Source organism: Nerophis lumbriciformis, linkage group LG36, assembly GCF_033978685.3.
Source record: "Nerophis lumbriciformis linkage group LG36, RoL_Nlum_v2.1, whole genome shotgun sequence".
In the NCBI taxonomy this organism is placed as follows: domain Eukaryota; kingdom Metazoa; phylum Chordata; class Actinopteri; order Syngnathiformes; family Syngnathidae; genus Nerophis; species Nerophis lumbriciformis.
In genome coordinates, this window is record NC_084583.2 from 23,287,501 (window position 1) to 23,311,882 (window position 24,382).

The window sequence follows — 24,382 nt, forward strand, 5'->3', positions numbered from 1 at the left end:
ATGAGCTAAGACAAATGTACTTTTTAAACTTGCTAAAATAATTCAGTGATGTTTAAATGCAAATGTAAGCTTTGTAGTTCCTATGATGAGCAAATTAACAATTTTTGGGGTGAACAGTTTCATTTCCCTTTGGACGACTGGCGACATTTGTCCACCATACTGTGCGACTTTTCCCCATTTAAAGCATGCAGCAAAATGTCATAACTTGGTACTATTTTCTTTCGTTCCTATTGATGTTGAATATCGGTGTGTATGTACCAGCATTAGAGACATGTAAACATACTAGCGTCTAAAGGATTAAAAGCCCCCCCAAAAAATATGTATATATATATATATATATATTAGAGATGCGCGGTTTGCGGGCACAACCGCGGAGTCCGCGGATTATCCGCGGATCGGGCGGATGAAATTAAAAAAAATTAGATTTTATCCGCGGGTCGGGTCGGGCGGTTGAAATAAAAAAAAATTAGATTTTAAATAGATTCAGGCGGGTGGCAGTTAAACCAATTGGGAAATATATATACATAGTTAAATGTTGTTACCCACATATGAAAAATGAGCAGGCACCTGCAGCATATGCCACAACAGAAGAAAAAAAAAAAAAAGAGATGGGCACTTTTACGGAGCGGAGAAGGGACGCCTCGCCGGGGTCCGGGACCGAGGCCCCTTCCCCCGAGAGGGCCCCACCGGGAGCCGTAGCTGAGGCGATCCGCGAGAAGGGCCCGACGCACGTCCAGGGTCACCACCGCGCCCACCGCACCGACACCCCGCCTCGTCCGCCTTCGCCGCGGCCGGCGTCACGCGCAGCAGGTAAGCAGCTTACCTGCCCGCCACCCCCGTGGCCGGGGGCTCGTAACAGGGGTCACTCCGCGCGCTCCGCCCGCGCAGCTTACCTGCCCGCCACCCCTGTTGCCGGGGGCGCGTAACAGGGGTCACTCCGCGCGCAGTGCGCTCACGAAAGGGGTGGGGCTCACCCTGGTTGATATAGACAGCAGGACGGTGGCCATGGAAGTCGGAACCCGCTAAGGAGTGTGTAACAACCCACCTGCCGAATCAACTAGCCCTGAAAATGGATGGCGCTGGAGCGTCGGGCCCATATACCCGGCCGTCGCCGGCAGCGAGACGCGCTTGGAGGTGCGCTCAGCGCGGCTCCCATATGATTGCGCACTGGTGTGCGTCTGGGTCGTGACAGCGTGGCACGCGAATGTCTGTGCTGCATTGGATCAGTCTCCTTTCTTTAACAGGCAAAAGCTTTATAACCTCACTAATGCCTTGCATCGTCTATATTAGATGTATAACAACGGGCGGGTGCGGGCGGGCGCGGTTCTGATCAAATGTTAGAGTGGGTGGATGGCGGATGGTTGACGACTTTCTGATGCGGTTGCGGATGAAATAATTGCCTATCCGCGCATCTCTAATATATATACATACAGTACAGGCCAAAAGTTTGGACACACCTTCTCATTCACAACACAACTGATGGTCCCAACCCCATTGATAAAGCAAGAAATTCCACTAATCAACCCTCATAAGGCACACCTGTGAAGTGAAAACCAATTTCAGATGACTATCTCTTAAAGCTCATTGAGAGAATGCCAAGAGTGTGCAAAGCAGTAATCAGAGCAAAGGGTGGCTATTTTGAAGAAACTAGAATATAAAACATGTTTTCAGTTATTTCACCTTTTTTTTGTTAAGTACATAACTCCACATGTGTTCATTCATAGTTTTGATGCCTTCAGTGACAATCTACAATAGTCATGAAAATAAAGAAAAACCATTGGATGAGGAGAAGGTGTGTCCAAACTTGTGGCTTCTACTGCTGAAGTCGTCGACTTATTTTAAGTGTAAAAAAAAATCTGTATCTAAGGGTTCCAAATTCAATCCCCAGTTTCCGTCATCCTAGTTGTGTCCTTGGGCAAGACATTTCACTCTTGGGTCATGGTTAGAGCCTTGCAGGCACCTCCCGCCATCAGTATGTGAATGTGGAAATAGCGTCAAAGCGCTTTGAGTACCTTGAAGGTAGGAAAGTGCTATACAAGTTTAACCCATTTAGAGGAAGTTTTATTTATATTAGCAGTTATTTTACCACGATAGACAAACTATTGATGAAGCCTTTGTCTTCCACTTAGTGTATTTGTGCCTGCAAAACAGAATGTACTGAATATTGCTATTGTTGGCAACAAGCATTGCAATAATGTACTGTGTGACTGAAAAGTAAATACCGCACAAACAGAAAAGATTTCTGATTGTTCCTCCCATTTGTTTTTGCCAATCAGATTGTTTTCAGTGCTGGATCCCCAGTTGATGTGTGTAGCCACCAGCTTTAGATCTTTAAAGGAAGTAGTCCGGAGATCGCCACGACACTTGGGGCGCTGCTTTGCGGGGGGCGGGATCAAACTGTTGGCTGGCAAACAAAGCCATCTTTTGTCAGTCGGAATTATAGTCAGGAAGTGTCTAGTCGATCCACTCCAGTCACATAGCCAACATATTTAGGTGAGGAAAGAAAACGTGTGACTTACAAGGAGCATTTCAGTGTGTTTTCAAGTTCCATGATCGCCGCCTTGTTGCCACAGCGATAACAATAATTCGGTGCGCTGAAGATGGTCACAACGTTTTTGTCATGGTGCCAGTTGAAGCCCTGAGTGATGAGAGTCACATGGTCAGCCTACATTGGTCACGGAACAATGATGGAATCACCCGTCCTGGAGAATGTCATTCAGTCGAAGAAAAAAAAAAGAAGATAGACATGACACAGAAGTATAATCATTTTCAATGTCAACTTTCTGGCTTTAAGAAACACTCAAATAAATCTAGAATATCAATTATGGTAGTCAGAAACTAGTTACAATTTTGGATCAGTGTACCGTGAGATAGTGTCTGGTGTGTCGTGAGAGATTATGTAATTTCACCTAATTGGGTTAAAAATATTTTTTGCAAATCAGTAATTATAATCCCCAAATAATGTGCCGTTGTTGAGTGTCTGCGCAGTGTAGAGATCGGCAGAGTAACCGTGTAATACTCTTCCATATCAGTAGGTGGCGCAGGTTGCTTTGTAGATGTCGGGAACACGGTTTGTGGTGATCACAATATGCGGGAGGCAGCGTGTAGGTCAAAAGGTATCTAATGCTTAAACCAAAAATAAACAAAAGGCATTGAAGATTGTCTATTCAGGTGTACTGGAGAGGAGGCTACACCGGATAGTCGAACCTGTGGTTTTCGTCCTGGTCGTGGAACTGTGGACCAGCTCTATACTCTCGGCAGGGTCCTTGAGGGTGCATGGGAGTTTGCCCAACCAGTCTACATGTGCTTTGTGGACTTGGAGAAGGCATTCGACCGTGTCCCTCGGGAAGTCCTGTGGGGAGTGCTCAGAGAGTATGGGGTAACGGACTGTCTTATTGTGGCAGTTCGCTCCCTGTATGATCAGTGTCAGAGCTTGGTCCGCATTGCCGGCAGTAAGTCGGACACGTTTCCAGTGAGGGTTGGACTCCGCCAAGGCTGCCCTTTGTCACCGATTCTGTTCATAACCTTTATGGACAGAATTTCTAGGCGCAGTCAAGGCGTTGAGGGTATCTGGTTTGGTGGCTGCAGGATTAGGCCTCTGCTATTTGCAGATGATGTGGTCCTGATGGCTTCCTCCGGCCAAGATCTTCAGCTCTCACTGGATCGGTTCGCAGCCGAGTGTGAAGCGACTGGGATGGGAATCAGCACCTGCAAGTCCGAGTCCATGGTTCTCTCCCGGAAAAGGGTGGAGTGCCATCTCCGGGTTGGGGAGGAGATCTTGCCCCAAGTGGAAAAGAGTTCAAGTACCTCGGAGTCTTGTTCACGAGTGGGGGAAGAGTGGATCGTGAGATCGACAGGCGGATCGGTGCGGCGTCTTCAGTAATGCGGACGCTGTATCGATCCGTTGTGGTGAAGAAGGAGCTGAGCCGGAAGGCAAAGCTCTCGATTTACCGGTCGATCTACGTTCCCATCCTCACCTATGGTCATGAGCTTTGGGTCATGACCGAAAGGACAAGATCACGGGTACAAGCGGCCGAAATGAGTTTCCTTCGCCGAGTGGCGGGGCTCTCCCTTAGAGATAGGGTGAGAAGCTCTGTCATCCGGGGGGAGCTCAAAGTAAAGCCGCTGCTCCTCCACATCGAGAGGAGCCAGATGAGGTGGTTCGGGCATCTGGTCAGGATGCCACCCGATCGCCTCCCTCGGGAGGTGTTTAGGGCACGTCCGACCGGTAGGAGGCCGCGGGGAAGAAACGTTGGGAAGACTATCTCTCCCGGCTGGCCTGGGAACGCCTCGGGATCCCCCGGGAAGAGCTGGACGAAGTGGCTGGGGAGAGGGAAGTCTGGGCTTCCCTGCTTAGGCTGCTGCCCCCGCGACCCGACCTCAGATAAGCGGAAGAAGATGGATGGATGGATGGATGGAGCACACTGGATTGTAGTTAATTGAAATACCACAACACTGGATATTGTTCAAAGGAGATCACTTTTAGTTTAAAAACTTGCACACAAAACACAGCAAACAAATGTAAAATGCACAGCAAACTATTTACAATATAGCTCTTTTAAATAACTTCACAGTGAAGTAAAGTCATCTACTGGAGAGCTAGGAGCAGATGGACGCTTTTTAATTTTTTTTTAAAATTTGTATTAATTTTTTTCGTGCATGCGTACTAGGTTGCATTGCGCCGGCGGACAGAGGGGGGGCGGGGTCTTAAACGGTGGCATTGTTGTGTGTGGATACGGATAAGGTTAGGTGTGATTTACCCTGGATAACCTTATTCGGCTTAGTGTAAACGGGGCCTTAGATGTTAATGGGGGTCTTCATTTACATGGTACTCTATTTTCCACACATTTATTCTTTATTTGTTTTGTTGTGCATTTTCTGTTTTTAAGACATTTTTAAGACTGTTTTAAGTTTTCTGTTTTGACTAGAGATGTCCGATAATGGCTTTTTTGCCGATATCCGATATTCCGATATCGTCCAACTCTTAATTACCGATTCCGATATCAACCGATACCGATGTATACAGTCGTGGAATTAACACATTATTATGCTTAATTTTGTTGTGATGCCGCGCTGGATGCATTAAACAATGTAACAAGGTTTTCCAAAATAAATCACCTCAAGTTATGGGAAAAAAATGCCAACATGGCACTGCCATATTTATTATTGAAGTCACAAAGGGCATTCTTTTTTCTAACATGCCTCACAACAGCAGCTTGGAATTTGGGACATGCTCTCCCTGAGAGAGCATGAGGAGGTTGAGGTGGGCGGGGTTTTGGGGTAGAGGGTAGCGGGGGGGGTGTATATTATAGCGTCCCGGAAGAGTTAATGCTGTAAGGGGTTCTGGGTATTTGTTCTGTTGTGTTTATGTTGTGTTACGGTGCGGATGTTCTCCCGAAATGTGTTTGTCATTCTTGTTTGGTGTGAGTTCACAGTGTGGCGCATATTTGTAACAGTGTTAAAGTTGTTTATACGGCCACCCTCAGTGTGACCTGTATGGCTGTTGACTAAGTATGAATGGCATTCACTTGTGTGTGTGAAAAGCCGTAGATATTATGTGATTGGGCCGGCACGCAAAGGCAGTGCCTTTAAGGTTTATAGGCGCTCTGTACTTCTCCCTATGTCCGTGTACCACTCCGTACAGTGACGTTTCAAAAAGTCGTAAATTTTACTTTTTGAAACCGATACTGATAATTTCCGATATTACATTTTAAAGCATTTATAGGCTGATAATATCGGCAGTCCGATATTATCGGACATCTCTAGTTTTGACGCTATGATGTTTTTCTTGGTCTACCGGTATACATGCCTCTTACAACCTTCCCATGATGTTTGTCCTTGGTCCAGATTTTAGACAGAGCTGACTGTGAACAATCAGCGTATTTTGCAACTTTGGTTGATTTACCTTTTTGAAGACGTTTGATAATCCTCTCCTTCATTCCAATTGACATCACGGGTGTTTTGAGTCGCGATTCATGTCAATCCACCTGGTGCAACAGCTCTCCAAGGCAGGCACGTGCACACATAGGGCCCTATGGGTGCTTGAGCCCCTGCCCTTTTTTGCCTCGTCTTAAAAAGTGCCCTCTGCCTGTGTGTGTTTTTTTTTCTTTTCTTTAAACAACATTAATAAATTCCTGTCAGGGATGTAAAAAACAAACAAACAAAAAAACAGCGGTACAAAAACTCCACGTTTTCTTGTAATATCGGGTTGTTTGAGCCTGCCGCTTCCGCCAGAGAGAGAGAGAGAGAGGGCGAGTGAGTGAGTAAGTGAGAGGAGAGAGAGCCAACTGCGCCCCTGAGGAGACGTGACAGTGGAGCAACTTGAACCTGTGAGTTATGGTCTAGTCGCTGTCCACTTATTCAGCATCTAATGTGGGTAATATTTCAGAAAAACGCTGTATTATTCTATTATTCAATGTGTCAGCTTCTGTTTTTGCCGGACGTCGGAGCACGGCACATCAATTGAGCACGGCACATCATTTCCGCACAGAGCAGAGCGGATCGTGCGGGACAGGAAGTAGTGTACAAAATACAAAATAAAACACTAGGTTAATTTTCAAAATAAAATGCACTGTGTTTACGGCGGATCACATTTCTCTCACAGTAGAGGTTTAGATATAAAGTTTATTGTGACTTTGCTATTACTGTGTGGGTTAACAAAATAATAATAATAATAATGATAATAATAACAATAATAAGAAGAAGAATAATGATAATGATAATAATAATAATAATTACTATTATTATTATTATTAATAGTAATAATTTCAGCATTCTGGGGATATAAGATGTAGGTTATCTATTAATATTACCATCTGTATTTAAACTTGATTCATGTTGATTATGCCTGCAGCACAATGCCAAAAAAAGAAAGGATACAGAAAAGGAAGGAGAAAGAGCGTCAGGAAGCAGCTAAGGGTAGCAGACCTCTTAATGCATGGCTAAAACCAAGTACTAGCACCAGAATTCAAGAAAGACCACAGACCTCAGAAAGTGCCACACCTGAGAGAGAGGGAGAGTGTAGAAGCAACACCTGAGAGAAAAGAGGCTTTAGATGCAACTCCTGACACAGAGGAAGCCATAGAAATCCCGGTAAATGTTGGGGAGGAAGAATCCACAGGAAGGGAGGCAGATGATAATACTACTGCAGAGGAAGCCATAGATGAGGGCGAAGTTGAAGGAGCTACAAGTGATGTAGGAGAAGAGGTCTTATCAAGAATTGCAGTATAGTATAGTTGTATACAGGGGCGCCGAAAAGGGGGGGTAAAGGAGACGGATTCTAGGGGCCCATGATGGAGGACGGCCCAGAGAGGCCCCTAATGATGATGAAATTATAATACAGAAAAAATAATGACACTGTGTTGGGGGCCCTGTAAAGATTCTTTTCATGGGGCCCAAAATCCCTAGCGGCGCCCCTGGTTGTATAGTTAGCTTCCTATTAGCAAATTTAATTTTACATTAATTTCCATATTGTGTAAAGGAGCAAAAATAAATGTCCTGCCCTTTTCTGACTTTGAGCCCCTGCCCCTTTATAATCATGTGCACGTCCCTGCTCCAAGGTGTAAAGACTCCTTTTTAACTGCCAACTAATAACCAGATTGAATCTAAAGGAGGTGTTAGCTTTACATATGAAAATGTACAGGGTGAAACTATTACTGACCGCCACAATTTATATTCTCGATTCATTTTAGTGTTTCTTAAAAGTTAGAAAGTTGATATTTGAAATGACTAGTTTTGTGTGATGTCTGTTATCTGCTTTTTTTTTCCTACAAAATGAAACTGAATGAACATCCTCCAAAACTGGTGAGTCCATGAGACACAACACAAACATTACTGCTTAAACAGCTGGCAACACAAGTAACCCTTCCAGGAGATACAGTAAAACCATTGTGAGCACAAATAAGATCCAACATAAGAGCAGTATCAGAAATGATCACCTCCATCTCCAGCTGGTGGGCTCGACAAATCACACTGAGGTCATTGGCGTGGTTGAAAGTCTCTGAAATGTCCTGGCCGAAGGTGTAACCAGCGCCACGGAGAGAGATGCCCCATCCATAGTGGTCATCTGGATCGGACCATAGCAAGTCACACATTGGACCCTAAATTAAAAAAAAAAAAGGTGGACAAAACAGTGTTGTCTGCTGTTCGCATGTGACCAACATTAAAGGATATAAAACGAAGGATAAAAACACTAGAATCCCCTCGAAACAGACCTGTTCTGAGCAGCGGATGGGTGTTCGAAAATTAAAATTAAAGATTCACCCAGAAAACTGCAGCTTAAGTTTTATATCTACTAGAGATGCGCGGATAGGCAATTATTTCATCCGCAACCGCATCACAAAAGTCGTCAACCATCCGCCATCACCCGAACTAACATTTAATCAAAACCGCACCCGCCCGTTGTTATATATCTAATATAGACGATGCAAGGCATTAGTGAGGTTATAAAGCTTTTGCCTGTTAAAGAAAGGAGACTGATCCAATGCAGCAGAGACATTCAATGCGTGCCACGCTGTCACGGCCCAGACGCACACCAGTGCGCAATCATCTGGGAGCCGCGCTGAGCGCACCTCCAAGCGCGTGGAGGTGCGATGTCCCTCGCGCCCGCGGCGGCTCCACCCGGGCTCGCGCCCGAGGCTTCAACGCGCACCGCGGCGGCCATCCTACTCGTCGCGGCCTAGCCCTCGCGGCTCTCGCTGCCGGCGACGGCCGGGTATGGGCCTGACGCTCCAGCGCCATCCATTTTCAGGGCTAGTTGATTCGGCAGGTGGGTTGTTACACACTCCTTAGCGGGTTCCGACTCCCATGGCCACCGTCCTGCTGTCTATATCAACCAACACCTTTTCTGGGGTCTGATGAGCGTCGGCATCGGGCGCCTTAACCCGGCGTTCGGTTCATCCCGCAGCGCCAGTTCTGCTTACCAAAAGTGGCCCACTCGGCTCACCAGGGTGAGCCCCACCCCTTTCGTGAGCGCACTGCGCGCGGAGTGACCCCTGTTACGCGCCCCCGGCAACGGGGGTGGCGGGCAGGTAAGCTGCGCGGGCGGAGCGCGCGGAGTGACCCCTGTTACGAGCCCCCGGCCACGGGGGTGGCGGGCAGGTAAGCTGCTTACCTGCTGCGCGTGACGCCGGCCGCGGCGAAGGCGGATGAGGCGGGGTGTCGGTGCGGTGGGCGCGGTGGTGGCCCTGGACGTGCATCGGGCCCTTCTCGCGGATCACCTCAGCTACGGCTCCCGGTGGGGCCCTCTCGGGGGAAGGGACCTCGGTCCCCGACCCCGGCGAGGTGTCCCTTCTCCGCTCCGTAAAAGTGTCCATCTCTTTTTTTTTTCTTCGTCTGTTGTGGCATATGCTGCAGGTGCCTGCTCGTTTTTCGTATGTGGGTAACAACATTTAACTATGTATATATATTTCCGAATTGGTTTAACTGCCACCCGCCTGAATCTATTTAAAATCTAATTTTTTTTTTATTTCAACCGCCCGACCCGACCCGCGGATAAAATCTAATTTTTTTTTTATTTCAACCGCCCGACCCGCGGATAATCCGCGGACTCCGCGGTTGTGTCCGCAAACCGCGCATCTCTAATATCTACAGTACATGCTAAACGTTTGGACACACCTTCTCATTCACAACACAACTGATGGCTCCAACCCCATTGATAAAGCAAGACATTCCACTAATCAACCCTGATAAGGCACACCTGTGAAGTGAAAACCATTTCAGGTGACTACCTCTTGAAGCTCATCGAGAGAATGCCAAGAGTGTGCAAAGCAGTAATCAGAGCAAATGGTGGCTATTTTGCGTGGACATCGGGGCCGGTACCTCTGGATTGGCAGACCGGGGTGGTGGTTCCTCTCTTTAAGAAGGGGAACCGGAGGGTGTGTTCTAACTATCGTGGGATCACACTCCTCAGCCTTCCCGGTAAGGTCTATTCAGGTGTACTGGAGAGGAGGCTACGCCGGATAGTCGAACCTCGGATTCAGGAGGAACAGTGTGGTTTTCGTCCTGGTCGTGGAACTGTGGACCAGCTCTATACTCTCGGCAGGGTCCTTGAGGGTGCATGGGAGTTTGCCCAACCAGTCTACATGTGCTTTGTGGACTTGGAGAAGGCATTCGACCGTGTCCCTCGGGAAGTCCTGTGGGGAGTGCTCGGGGAGTATGGGGTATCGGACTGTCTGATTTTGGCGGTCCGCTCCCTGTATGATCAGTGTCAGAGCTTGGTCCGCATTGCCGGCAGTAAGTCGGACACGTTTCCAGTGAGGGTTGGACTCCGCCAAGGCTACCCTTTGTCACCCATTCTGTTCATAACTTTTATGGACAGAATTTCTAGGCGCAGTCAAGGCGTTGAGGGGATCCGGTTTGGTGGCTGCAGGATTAGGTCTCTGCTTTTTGCAGATGATGTGGTCCTGATGGCTTCATCTGTCCAGGATCTTCAGCTCTCGCTGGATCGGTTCGCAGCCGAGTGTGAAGCGACTGGGATGAGAATCAGCACCTCCAAGTCCGAGTCCATGGTTCTCGCCCGGAAAAGGGTGGAATGCCATCTTCGGGTTGGGGAGGAGACCCTGCCCCAAGTGGAGGAGTTCAAGTACCTTGGAGTCTTGTTCACGAGTGAGGGAAGAGTGGATCGTGAGATCGACAGGCGGATCGGTGCGGCGTCTTCAGTAATGCGGACGCTGTATCGATCCGTTGTGGTGAAGAAAGAGCTGAGCCGGAAGGCAAAGCTCTCAATTTACCGGTCGATCTACGTTCCCATCCTCACCTATGGTCATGAGCTTTGGGTTATGACCGAAAGGACAAGATCACGGGTACAAGCGACCGAAATGAGTTTCCTCCGCCAGGTGGCGGGGCTCTCCCTTAGAGATAGGGTGAGAAGCTCTGTCATCCGGGGGGAGCTTAAAGTAAAGCCGCTGCTCCTCCACATCGAGAGGAGCCAGATGAGGTGGTTCGGGCATCTGGTCAGGATGCCACCCGATCGCCTCCCTCGGGAGGTGTTTAGGGCACGTCCGACCGGTAGGAGGCCGCGGGGAAGACCCAGGACACGTTGGGAAGACTATGTCTCCCGGCTGGCCTGGGAACGCCTCGGGGTCCCACAGGAAGAGCTGGACGAAGTGGCTGGGGAGAGGGAAGTCTGGGCTTCCCTGCTTAGGCTGCTGCCCCCGCGACCCGACCTCGGATAAGCGGAAGAAGATGGATGGATGGATGGATGGCACTTTGTGACTTCAATAATAAATATGGCAGTGCCATGTTGGCATTTTTTCCCATAACTTGAGTTGATTTATTTTGGAAAACCTTGTTACATTGTTTAATGCATCCAGCAGGGCATCACAACAAAATGAGGCATAATAATGTGTTAATTCCACCACTGTATATATCGGTATCGGTTGATATCGGAATCAGTAATTAAGAGTTGGACAATATCGGATATCAGCAAAAAAGCCATTATCGGACATCTCTAAGTAAAAGTAATTAGCAGAGCACAGAGCAGATGCATCCCATCTGCCACTTCAGCGGTGGCGTCGGAATGCACAGAAAAGAGAAAGATCATGAATGATGGGCAAAAAACATTAAAAAAAAAAAAGTGCAGTTCCCCATTAGGAGTCGTGCTGGACAACGAGCTGACAGCTCAGGCATTTGGCTTGCTGCCATTTTCTGACATAGGCAGCTAACACTAAAGTGACTTGGTTATGTAACTAAATGCTTAGTTCCGAATCTCAACACCCAAATACAGTATACAGGTAAAAGCCAGTAAATTAGAATATTTTGAAAAACTTGATTTATTTCAGTAATTGCATTCAAAAGGTGTAACTTGTACATTATATTTATTCATTGCACACAGACTGATGCATTCAAATGTTTATTTCATTTAATTTTGATGATTTGAAGTGGCAACAAATGAAAATCCAAAATTCCGTGTGTCACAAAATTAGAATATTACTTAAGGATAATACAAAAAAGGGATTTTTAGAAATGTTGGCCAACTGAAAAGTATGAAAATGAAAAATATGAGCATGTACAATACTCAATACTTGGTTGGAGCTCCTTTTGCCTCAATTACTGCGTTAATGCGGCGTGGCATGGAGTCGATGAGTTTCTGGCACTGCTCAGGTGTTATGAGAGCCCAGGTTGCTCTGATAGTGGCCTTCAACTCTTCTGCGTTTTTGGGTCTGGCATTCTGCATCTTCCTTTTCACAATACCCCACAGATTTTCTATGGGGCTAAGGTCAGGGGAGTTGGCGGGCCAATTTAGAACAGAAATACCATGGTCCGTAAACCAGGCACGGGTAGATTTTGCGCTGTGTGCAGGCGCCAAGTCCTGTTGGAACTTGAAATCTCCATCTCCATAGAGCAGGTCAGCAGCAGGAAGCATGAAGTGCTCTAAAACTTGCTGGTAGACGGCTGCGTTGACCCTGGATCTCAGGAAACAGCAGATGACATGGCACCCCAAACCATCACTGATGGTGGAAACTTTACACTAGACTTCAGGCAACGTGGATCCTGTGCCTCTCCTGTCTTCCTCCAGACTCTGGGACCTCGATTTCCAAAGGAAATGCAAAATTTGCATGGTTGGGTGATGGTTTGGGGTGCCATGTCATCTGCTGGTGTCGGTCCACTCTGTTTCCTGAGATCCAAGGTCAACGCAGCCGTCTACCAGCAAGTTTTAGAGCACTTCATGCTTCCTGCTGCTGACCTGCTCTATGGAGATGGAGATTTCAAGTTCCAACAGGACTTGGCGCCTGCACACAGCGCAAAATCTACCCGTGCCTGGTTTAAGGACCATGGTATTTCTGTTCTAAATTGGCCCGCCAACTCCCCTGACCTTAGCCCCATAGAAAATCTGTGGGGTATTGTGAAAAGGAAGATGCAGAATGCCAGACCCAAAAACGCAGAAGAGTTGAAGGCCACTATCAGAGCAACCTGGGCTCTCATAACACCTGAGCAGTGCCAGAAACTCATCGACTCCATGCCACGCCGCATTAACGCAGTAATTGAGGCAAAAGGAGCTCCAACCAAGTATTGAGTATTGTACATGCTCATATTTTTCATTTTCATACTTTTCAGTTGGCCAACATTTCTAAAAATCCCTTTTTTGTATTAGCCTTAAGTAATATTCTAATTTTGTGACACACGGAATTTTGGATTTTCATTTGTTGCCACTTCAAATCATCAAAATTAAATGAAATAAACATTTGAATGCATCAGTCTGTGTGCAATGAATAAATATAATGTACAAGTTACACCTTTTGAATGCAATTACTGAAATAAATCAAGTTTTTCAAAATATTCTAATTTACTGGCTTTTACCTGTATGTACGGAAGCAAATAAGTGTTTGATTTTTTTATCCGTACTGTTAAAAGACATTTACATTACACAACAAATTGGACGATCGGTGTTTCAGGTTTGATTTTTAAGAAGTTCCACCGAACAGGACCTTTGTACCTCGTGAGGAACCTCCTGCATGCGATCCAGGTCTCGGATGTGTTCCAGTGTGACTGTTGAAGGAGACAATCCTCCATGTAGGCACAGAATCTAAAAGACAAGAGTGAAATGTAGTGCGTCACATGACGTCATTACCTGCAATCTGCACTAGAGACTCTCACCCGGTTGTCTACCAGGGCAGTCAGGGGCAGATAATCGAAAAGATCCGTAAAGTACTTCCAAACGTTGACGTTTCCATATTTCATCAGGCACTCGTCATAGAAGCCGTACACGTATGTGATCTGTCTGCTCTCGTGGTTCCCTCTCAGAAGGGTGATTCTTTCACGAAACCTGACCTGTGTGAGGCAAGATGGAAGTAGCCAGAGCAAGTCTACTTCTTCTACAGTGCCTCCTGAAAGTATTCACACAGCTGCACTTTTTCCACATTTTCTTATGTTACAGCAAGCCTGGGCAATTATTTTGACTCCGGGGGCCAAATTTAGAGAAAAATGTGTGTCTGGGGGGCCAGTATATCTGATTTTTAGGAACACGAATACAAAACCTCACAATAATGTCTGATTGAAAGCTAAAAACGTTATGACAGACCGCGTTAAAAAAACGGAATGGAATTTTACATTTTTTTTACTGAATGAGCCACCCAGAATGTACATGAAAATAAAGAATGTTACAATATTAACTATGACTGATAAAACACTGAATATTGACGTCACACCCCCTCTCCATCGACATATTTTACAATCAAGCGAAACGCAACAAAAGGATAAAAAAATAAAATAAACCCACCTACAATCTGATACATCACTAAGCTTTAGAACTTTGTTGTAAAATTCTCCTTCTGCGTCTGTCCCTGACACCCACATTTCAGACTGGCCGCTCTGGAAACACTCTGTGGAAACGCTCCCCACCCACACTGCTTGGTGCCTCGTCTGAGCTGCTGTGACTTACTCACCATAGTAACTAATTACATTACCATAGTAACTAGTATATTGTGCAAAAGCAAAGATTCCAACCATTGAAATTAGGGATGTCCCGATCCGATATTTGGATCGGATCGGCCGCCGATATTTGCAAAAAAATGCGTATCGGCAAGGCATGGGAAAATGCCGATCCAGATCCAGTTTAAAAAAAAACTCCGGTCCGTGTTTTCCAACGCACCTATTTAAATAATACATTCCACTTTTCTGCTGCTCCCTAATTTCCGTTCCGCATTTTCCAGCACACCTTCAACACATCCACAGGTCTGTGGATTCTCACGCAGTTGCTTTTAGCTGGTGGCATTACACTACAGGCTCTTCTCACTCTTTCCTGTGTCTCCCTCTTACAGACAGCGAGCGCACCTTCTTACACACGTCACATATTGTCACGTCATACGTCACATACGTATACGCCCTCTGCCAGCAGAGAGCGAGGTAGCAGCATGGCTAACGTTAGCTGTGATGCTAGCGCAGCCGCTAAGGTGCGCGCCTGCTCAAGCGTCCTCTGCGCGTGGCAAATCTATGCCACGCACAAAATCAAATAAAAAAATAAGCGCATAACAATTTTCGACACACGGACACGACAGAGAAAACAGTTTTCGTCATCATTGTTCAAATATTGTAACGTCTGTCGAGACGCTTATCTCCATTCGGTGCCACACGTCCACACCATCGCCGAGGCAAACATTTCCACATCAACACCGTATGAAAAAAATAGTGATTTTTTTTTAGTTGTGATTTCTCTCTCTGCATGAAAGTTTAAAAGTAGCATATATTAATGCAGTATGAAGAAGAATGTTTTAATGTAGACATGCAAGCCTTGAAAGAAAATGTTGAAAATCAAGACTACATTTCCTGCAAATGGGTGCATTTCTACCCTATATTTTAACTTTAGATTTATTCTCATATCAAACTCTTTTGGCTGTCTTTTTGACACTTACATCCGGCGCCCCCCTCCACACCCTGGATTATAAATAATGTAAATAATTCAATGTGATGATCTTGTGTGATGACTGTATTATGATGATAGTATATATCTGATAGTATATATCTGTATCATGAATCAATTTAAGTGGACCCCGACTTAAACAAGTTGAAAAACTTATTGGGGTGTTACCATTTAGTGGTCAATTGTACGGAATATGTACTTCACTGTGCAACCTACTAATAAAAGTCTCAATCAATCAATCAAAACACATAGAATCATCATACTGCTGTGATTATATGCATCAAGTGTTCATTCAAGGCTAAGGCAAAATATCGAGATATATATCGTGTATCGCAATATGGCCTTAAAATATCGCAATATTAAAAAAAGGCCATATCGCCCAGCCCTAGTTCAATGATGCCATTTCTGTTTGTCATGTATAATTTTGTCTATTTTGTGTTTATCCTTGAATAAACAGGTCAGTTTCTTGTTACCAACCATTGTGTATTATTCAAACTCACCTAATTCAGCTGGCTAGTTGTTATCAAAAGTACTAAAACCCTTTTCAACATGATTCTGACAACTAAGTAGGCTAAATAACTTTAAACTTTAATACATGCTCGGATAGGCCATTATTGGTCAGTATCGGTATCGGTCAGTATCGGTATCGGATCAGAAGTGCAAAAACAATATCGGTATCGGATCGGAAGTGCAAAAACCTGGATCGGGACATCCCTAATTGAAATACTTTGCATAGTTCAAGACTGGTCATTTGAAAACACCCCAGAGCTGTCACCATCTTGAACTTAAACTTGTAATAAATAATTCACCCCTATACAATATCCTACCCTGATACCCTACTGTGCAATATTACCCTTCGAGTGCAATACGTCCGACACTGATTGTTATTACCGTATTTTTCGGAGTATAAGTCGCACCGGCCGAAAATGCATAATAAAGAAGGAAAAAAACATATAAATCGCACTGGAGTATAAGTCGCATTTTTGGGGGAAATGTATTTGATAAAAGCCAACAGCAAGAATAGACATTTGAAAGGCAATTTAAAATAAATAAAGAATAGTGAACAACAGGCTGAATAAGTGTACGTTATATGAGGCATAAATAACCAACTGAGAACGTGCCTGGTATGTTAACGTAACATATTACGTAACATAATATTTTTGCTGGGGGTTGTCAGTGTATGAAATCTAGGTCTAAGTGAGACCTACATAGAGGTTTTCATGTTTCATGTCTCTACGACATTCCTACTGGGAGTTAGAGGCAGTTTTGAGTTTTGGGGTTTGTTTTTTTGATTAGATCGCAATTTTCGCCAGTCCTGATGTGTGTGTGTCCAATTTGGTGAGTTTTGAAGCATGTTAAGGGGGTCAAATTACAGCTCAAAGAGGCGGCGGTATAATAATAAAGAATAAAGAATAATAATAATAAAACGCTAGAAATTCAATAAGGTCCTCTGTCCCGAAGGGACATTCGGTCCCTAATAAAGGCATTGTATCAACTACAGAAAAGAGCTATGAGGATTATTCATAAAGCATATTATCTAGATCACACTAACATACTATTTATTAATTCTGGTCTATTGAAACTACAGGAGCTAGTAAGGTTACAGACATTATGTGTCATGTTTAAGGCTAAAAGTAAAACATTACCAGCAAATTTATCGTATTTTTCGGAGTATAAGTGGCCGAAAATGCATAATAAAGAAGGAAAAAACATTTAAGCCGCACTGGAGTATAAGTCGCATTTTTGGGGGAAATGTATTTGATAAAAGCCAACAGCAAGAATAGACATTTGAAAGGCAAATTAAAATAAATAAAGAATAGTGAACAACAGGCTGAATAAGTGTACGTTATATGAGGCATAAATAACCAACTGAGAACGTGCCTGGTATGTTAACGTAACATATTACGTAACATAATATTTTTGCTGGGGGTTGTCAGTGTATGAAATATAGGTCTAAGTGAGACCTACATAGAGGTTTTCATGTTTCATGTCTCTACGACATTCCTACTGGGAGTTAGAGGCAGTTTTGAGTTTTGGGGTTTGGTTTTTTGATTAGATCGCAATTTTCGCCAGTCCCGATGTGTGTGTGTCCAATTTGGTGAGTTTTGAAGCATGTTAAGGGGGTCAAATTACAGCTCAAAGAGGCGGCGGTATAATAATAAAGAATAAAGAATAATAATAATAAAACGCTAGAAATTCAATAAGGTCCTCTGTCCCGAAGGGACATTCGGTCCCTAATAAAGGCATTGTATCAACTACAGAAAAGAGCTATGAGGATTATTCATAAAGCAGATTATCTAGAACACACTAACATACTATTTATTAATTCTGGTCTATTGAAACTACAGGAGCTAGTAAGGTTACAGACATTATGTGTCATGTTTAAGGCTAAAAGTAAAACATTACCAGCAAATTTATCGTATTTTTCGGAGTATAAGTGGCCGAAAATGCATAATAAAGAAGGAAAAAACATATAAGCCGCACTGGAGTATAAGTCGCATTTTTTGGGGAAATGTATTTGATAAAAGCCAACACCAAGAATAGACATTTGAAAGGCAATTTAAAATAAATAAAGAATAGTGAACAACAGGCTGAATAAGTGTACGTTATATGAGGCATAAATAACCAACTGGTATGTTAACGTAACATATTACGTAACATAATATTTTTGCTGGGGGTTGTCAGTGTATGAAATATAGGTCTAAGTGAGACCTACATAGAGGTTTTCATGTTTCATGTCTCTACGACATTCCTACTGGGAGTTAGAGGCAGTTTTGAGTTTTGGGGTTTGGTTTTTTGATTAGATCGCAATTTTCGCCAGTCCTGATGTGTGTGTGTCCAATTTGGTGAGTTTTGAAGCATGTTAAGGGGGTCAAATTACAGCTCAAAGAGGCGGCGGTATAATAATAAAGAATAAAGAATAATAATAATAAAATGCTAGAAATTCAATAAGGTCCTCTGTCCCGAAGGGACATTCGGTCCCTAATAAAGGCATTGTATCAACTACAGAAAAGAGCTATGAGGATTATTCATAAAGCAGATTATCTAGATCACACTAACATACTATTTATTAATTCTGGTCTATTGAAACTACAGGAGCTAGTAAGGTTACAGACATTATGTGTCATGTTTAAGGCTAAAAGTAAAACATTACCAGCAAATTTATCGTATTTTTCAGAGTATAAGTGGCCGAAAATGCATAATAAAGAAGGAAAAAACATATAAGTTGCACTGGAGTATAAGTCGCATTTTTTGGGGAAATGTATTTGATAAAAGCCAACACCAAGAATAGACATTTGAAAGACAATTTAAAATAAATAAAGAATAGTGAACAACAGGCTGAATAAATGTACGTTATATGAGGCATAAATAACCAACTGGTATGTTAACGTAACATATTATGGTAAGAGTCATTCAAATAACTATAACATATAGAACATGCTATACGTTTACCAAACAATCTGTCACTCCTAATCGCTAAATCCCATGAAATCTTATACGTCTAGTCTCTTACGTGAATGAGCTAAATAATATTATTTGATATTTTACGGTAATGTGTTAATAATTTCACACATAAGTCGCTAAACTATGAAAAAAACTGCGACTTATAGTCCGAAAAATACGGTACTTTATTACTCTGCTACTCTTGTTTTGTTCTGTATATTGTACAGTATTTTGTATATTGTACAGGATTGCTTATTGTTTTTATTGGATAGTAGTCTGTTTATTTCAATTCTTATTTTTTTTATCTTTATTACCACTACTTTCATTTCATTCCATATTTGTTTTCACTACCGCACCTTAAATTGGAGTCCTTTAGTTTATTCTTCTTCTTCGGTCAATGGTCAACAAAATAAACAAACAGTTGTACATTCATAGATTGAAAATGAAAATGTTGCAGACCGAAAGGGTTTAGGCTGAAGTTGAACACTTATAGCGCCTAACCCTATAAACAATGTCAAGTACAAGATGAACTTCCAAAAACTATGAAATGTCTTTTGTACAACATATTATAAATACACATTATACACAATATGAACACTGTTCAATTATATACACAGTAAAGGCATGTGAAATATCCTTATACGCGTGTTAAACCTTTGTACCAATTTATATACTATATACAAACAATTATACTTCCATTATTATTTATATCCCACATTTAGTATTTTAATTAACATTGATCATATTATTAACTACTGTGTTGATTCAAGAGTGATATATTTTTCCAAGACATTGGTCTTAAAGTGTTTTTTAAATGTGTGAATGGACCTGGAACATTTGAAGGAATCATCCAAGCTGTTCCACAGTTGAACCCCCCTGACAGAAACACATCTACTTTTTAAGCTTGTTCTTATCTTAGCTTTCTGGAAGACAGCTGAACCTCTGAGGTCATAGGGATTCTCTCTGGGTTTGAACCTCTCCTGTAGACACCGAGGCAGCATGTGGTTATGAGCTTTGTACGTCACAATAGCAGTGTTGAGGTCAACAAGATCGTGCAGTTTTAATGTTTTTAATTTAATAAACAGAGCATTGGTATGGTCATGATAATCTGCATAATTAGGGCCCGCAATGGCCCATTGCAAAAGGACTCCCGAAGGGAGTCCTTATGCAATGGGACATAAGGACCTATTGTTATTCGTTCGTTTTATTATTCTTTATTCTTCCGCCGCCACAACAAACTGTAATTTGACCCACTTAACATGCTTCAAAACTCACCATATTTGACCCACACATCCTGCGAAAATTACCTTTTTTAAAAAAAAACGAACCCCACAACTCAAAATTGCGCTCTAGCGCCCCCTAGGAAAAAAACAAAACTAGACTGCCTATATCTCCCACTAGGAAGATCGGAGAGACATGAAACAAAAACCTTTATGTAGGTCTGACTTAGATCTACATTTCATAATTGTATATCTTTGGGCTAAAATCAACAGGAAGTTGGCAATTCCCCCTTCAAGACAAAAAAGTACTAAAAACAGTCACTTTTGCCTCTTTGAGCTGTAATTTGACCCCCTTAACATGCTTCAAAACTCACCAAACTGAACACACACATCAGGACTGGCTAAAACTGTGATCTAATGAAAAAACCTAACCCCAAATCTAAAAATTGTGCTCTACAGCAATTTTTTAATAAAACGCACAAAAAACTGCTCCTCGGATGAAAAATCTGACAAAACTGCCTGTAACTCCCACTGGGAAGGTCGGAGAGACATGAAACGAAAACCTCTCCGTAGGTCTCACTTAGACCTACATTTCATAAATTGACAACCCCCAGCAAAAATATACAGGAAGTTTGCTATTCCCCCTTCAACACAACATTTTTGTAAAAACCCGTCACCTTTCTTCAAACATTATCTCCTCTGAGCGCGTTTGTTGTTTCGGCTTCAAACTAACACAGGAGAGAGATTGAACCCTTCTGATTAAAAGTTGGTGAAAGAGTTGTGATACCTGCTCCGGTTTTGATTTTATGACCCTTCAAAGACCCGCTGCACTGATGCTCCTGCGGTGCTGTTTTTTTTAAGATGGCTGCTCAAAAGCAGGAAGCACCAACGTGCCCACACAATGCAGACAAGGTAGGTACACTAGACAAAAGTCTTGGGACACTTCAGACTAAAAGTAGACAAAAGTATTGGGACACTTAGGACTAGCACCTGCCAAATACGTGGGCCCGAACAACGCTGCTTGCAGCTTTAATTTACAATTCTAATCGCTTTCTTTTGAAGTAAGAATATAGAGTTGATGTTTGTTTTGTTTTCGATCCGTTGTGGTGAAGAAGGAGCTGAGCCGGAAGGCAAAGCTCTCGATTTACCGGTCGATCTACGTTCCCATCCTCACCTATGGTCATGAGCTTTGGGTTATGACCGAAAGGACAAGATCACGGGTACAAGCGGCCGAAATGAGTTTCCTCCGCCGAGTGGCGGGGCTCTCCCTTAGAGATAGGGTGAGAAGCTCTGTCATCCGGGGGGAGCTCAAAGTAAAGCCGCTGCTCCTCCACATGGAGAGGAGCCAGATGAGGTGGTTCGGGCATCTGGTCAGAATGCCACCCGAACGCCTCCCTAGGAAGGTGTTTCGGGCACGTCCGGCCGGTAGGAGGCCACGGGGAAGACCCAGGACACGTTGGGAAGACTATCTCTCCCGGCTGGCCTGGGAACGCCTCGGGATCCCCCGGGAGGAGCTGGACGAAGTGGCTGGGGAGAGGGAAGTCTGGGCTTCCCTGCTTAAGCTGCTGCCCCCGCGACCCGACCTCGGATAAGCGGAAGAAGATGGATGGATGGATGTTTGTTTTGTAATTGTTACCCCAGATTTCAACACAATAATTAAGATAAGGGAGTAGGAAAGAATTATATAACATATTAAGAGCCTTTTGATTTACGGAGTTTTTGATTTTATGTAACATAGCAATATTTTTTGCCATCTTTGTCTTAAGTCTATTTATGTACAGTTTCCAATTTAATTTATCATCTATATAGATTCCCAAAAATGTTGTTGAATACACCCTTTCTATCTCCATATCATCAATTCTTATATGACACTATGTTATTTTTCCTATTTCCAAAAATTATATATTTTGTTTTATTTAGGTTGCTTGACAGTTTAAATTGGAGTCCTTAATCTCGTTATATGCAAATATAATGACAATTAAAGCTGCAAGCAGCGTTGTTCGGGCCCGCGTATTTGGCAGGTGCTAGTCCTAAGTGTCCCAATACTTTTGTCTACTTTTAGTCTGAAGTGTCCCAAGACTTTTGTCTAGTGTACCTACCTTGTGTGCATTGTGTGGGCACGTTGGTGCTTCCTGCTTTTGAGCAGCCATCTTAAAAAAACAGCACCGCAGGAGCATCAGTGCAGCGGGTCTTTGAAGGGTCATAAAATCAAAACCGGAGCAGGTATCACAACTCTTTCACCAACTTTTAATCAGAAGGGTTCAATCTCTCTCCTGTGTTAGTTTGAAGCCGAAACAACAAACGCGCTCAGAGGAGATAATGTTTGAAGAAAGGGGACGGGTTTTTACAAAAATGTTGTGTTGAAGGGGGAATAGCGAACTTCCTGTAGATTTTTGCTGGGGGTTGTCAATTTATGAAATGTAGGTCTAAGTGAGACCTACATAGAGGTTTTTGTTTCATGTCTCTCCGACCTTCCCAGTGGGAGTTACAGGCAGTTTTGTAATTGTTTTCTTCCGAGGAGCAGTTTTTTATCCGTTTTATTCAAAAATTGCTCTAGAGCGCAATTTTTGAATTTGGGGTTAGGTTTTTTTTTTAGTAGATCACAGTTTTTGCCAGTCCTGATGTGTGCGTTCAGTTCGGTGAGTTTTGAAGCATGTTAAGGGGGTCAAATTACAGCGCAAAGAGGCAAAAGTGACTGTTTTTAGTACTTTTTTGTCTTGAAGGGGGAATTGCCAACTTCCTGTGGATTTTAGCCCGAGAATGTACCATTATGAAAGTTAGGTCTGAGTCAGACCTACATAGAGGATTTTGTTTCATGTCTTTCCGACCTTCCTAGTGGGAGTTACAGGCAGTCTAGTTTTTTGTTTTCCTAGGGGGCGCTAGAGTGCAATTTTGATTTTTGCAGTTTGGTTTTTTTATTAAAAGACAATTTTCGCAGGTCCTGACGTGTGGGTCAAATATGGTGAGTTTTGAAGCATGTTGAGTGGGTCAAATTAGTGCTCAAAGAGGCGGCGGAAGAATAATAAAGAATAATAATAATAAAGAATAAAACCTTAGAAATTCAATAGGTCCTTATGTCCCATTGCATAAGGACTCCCTGTGGGAGTCCTTATGCAATGGGCCATTGCGGGCCCTAATAAAGTCCATTCTATTGTGTTGATCACTGCACATCATAATGAGAGCTACAGTTTCCATCTTAAAGATCTAAAAAAAAAATATTTGGGAATGTCCGGCGGTCCGGATTGAAACGCTTAACATCCTGCGGCCCCCGGGCCTTAATTTACCCAGGTGTGCCTCAGTGTGATGCAGAGGTTGTGTACCTTCAGACACACCAGGAGTGTCACTGTCTCCACTGAGTAATAGCCTCTGTCAACATAGTCTCCCATGAAGAGATAGTTGGTGTCTGGGGGTGTCCCGCCTATCTTAAAAAGCTCCATGAGGTCATAAAACTGACCGTGAACATCTCCACAGACTGTCACTGGGCATCTCACTTCCTGCACATTAGACTCCTTCTCCAGGATCTCTATGGCCTTGACACAGGTAGTAAACACAGCAGGGTTGTTGTCGCCAAGATGCAAGGTGTTGTTGGATGTGACCCTACCTTTTCACAGAGTACCCTGACTTGGTTTTCACTGAGCTGCTTGCACTCATTGAGTTGTTCGATCCATCCTTCCAACTCTTTGCTGGCTGACCTGTCATCCATGTCTAATGTGAGGCCTCCTTTCAAATCCCAAAGGAGAAGCATGAGCACATGAGTCGGCCGAGCTACGTCCTAACAGACTGCATGTATAATTCATTTAATATTTACCCCAGCGTCATCACTTCAAGGGGGATTTTGTTAGCGTGTATTCGTATTTTACATCATTAAATGTATGTGAGCCTGACGTGCTCTCTCTCACACAAATATGCTAACAGTTAACGTACCTTGTGTTTTGTAGCTGACGCGTCGCCCGCCCTCTGCTGGACACATCTCGGAACTGCCACCATTTAATGTCGCTTGTCCAGGGTGCCTTCCGCCCGATTGTAGCTGAGATAGGCTCCAGCGCCCCCCGCGACCCCGAAGGGAATAAGCGGTAAAAAAAAAAAATGGATGGATGGATGGAAGAAATCCTCAGTTAGCTTGCTAACGCTAACCTTGTGAAGCGTTAGCAGCATTTGGCTGCTGTGACGCGAGAAATTCGGCCGCCATCTTGAAGTGGTGATGAGGACCCGGCGAGCAGCCTAAACTGACAGTTGACAGGTAGAAAACAAAGATGTTCAGCGTTTTCCTGCTCAAATGAGCGGACTGTTGAAAATAGGAATCGGGGGGTTACCTTTCACAAGTAAGATTTAACATTAACATACTATTGGTTGTATTTTG

The 24,382-nt window shown here is 43.7% G+C and overlaps 1 protein-coding gene across 4 annotated transcripts; it reads right to left on the bottom strand.

Annotated features, from left to right (window-relative positions):
- Window positions 1–1,435: 1,435 nt before the first annotated feature.
- On the bottom strand, window positions 1,436–24,026 carry LOC133576746 (serine/threonine-protein phosphatase 2A catalytic subunit beta isoform-like). Of its 4 annotated transcripts, XR_009811675.2 has the most exons (9): window positions 23,947–24,016; window positions 23,624–23,742; window positions 23,343–23,552; window positions 13,597–13,770; window positions 13,436–13,525; window positions 7,938–8,099; window positions 2,520–2,638; window positions 2,223–2,404; window positions 1,436–2,140 (listed from the first exon to the last, which is right to left on the bottom strand). XR_009811675.2 is itself a non-coding variant. In XM_061930080.2 (8 exons), the coding sequence occupies exons 1-8, from the start codon at window positions 23,990–23,992 to the stop codon at window positions 2,332–2,334; spliced, it is 993 nt and encodes a 330-aa protein (XP_061786064.1). In that variant the 5' UTR covers window positions 23,993–24,015; the 3' UTR covers window positions 1,436–2,331. The 4 variants fall into 4 exon arrangements, 3 of the variants coding, with proteins under 3 accessions (XP_061786064.1, XP_061786065.1, XP_061786066.1); XM_061930080.2 differs by having other exon boundaries at window positions 1,436–2,404; window positions 23,947–24,015; XM_061930081.2 differs by having other exon boundaries at window positions 1,436–2,404; window positions 23,831–23,974.
- Window positions 24,027–24,382: the final 356 nt, after the last annotated feature.

What these genes read in the sequence shown, in the direction of transcription:
- LOC133576746 (XM_061930080.2), bottom strand. Translation starts at nt 23,992, where the DNA reads ATGTGTCCAGCAGAGGGCGGGCGACGCGTCAGCTACAAAACACAAG. An exon ending in CTGCCCTGGTAGACAACCGG is followed by an intron (nt 13,526 to 13,596) that starts GTGAGAGTCTCT and finishes CTTGTCTTTTAG; the next exon opens with ATTCTGTGCCTACATGGAGG. An exon ending in AACACACTGAAATGCTCCTT is followed by an intron (nt 2,405 to 2,519) that starts GTAAGTCACACG and finishes TTTGTTTGCCAG; the next exon opens with CCAACAGTTTGATCCCGCCC.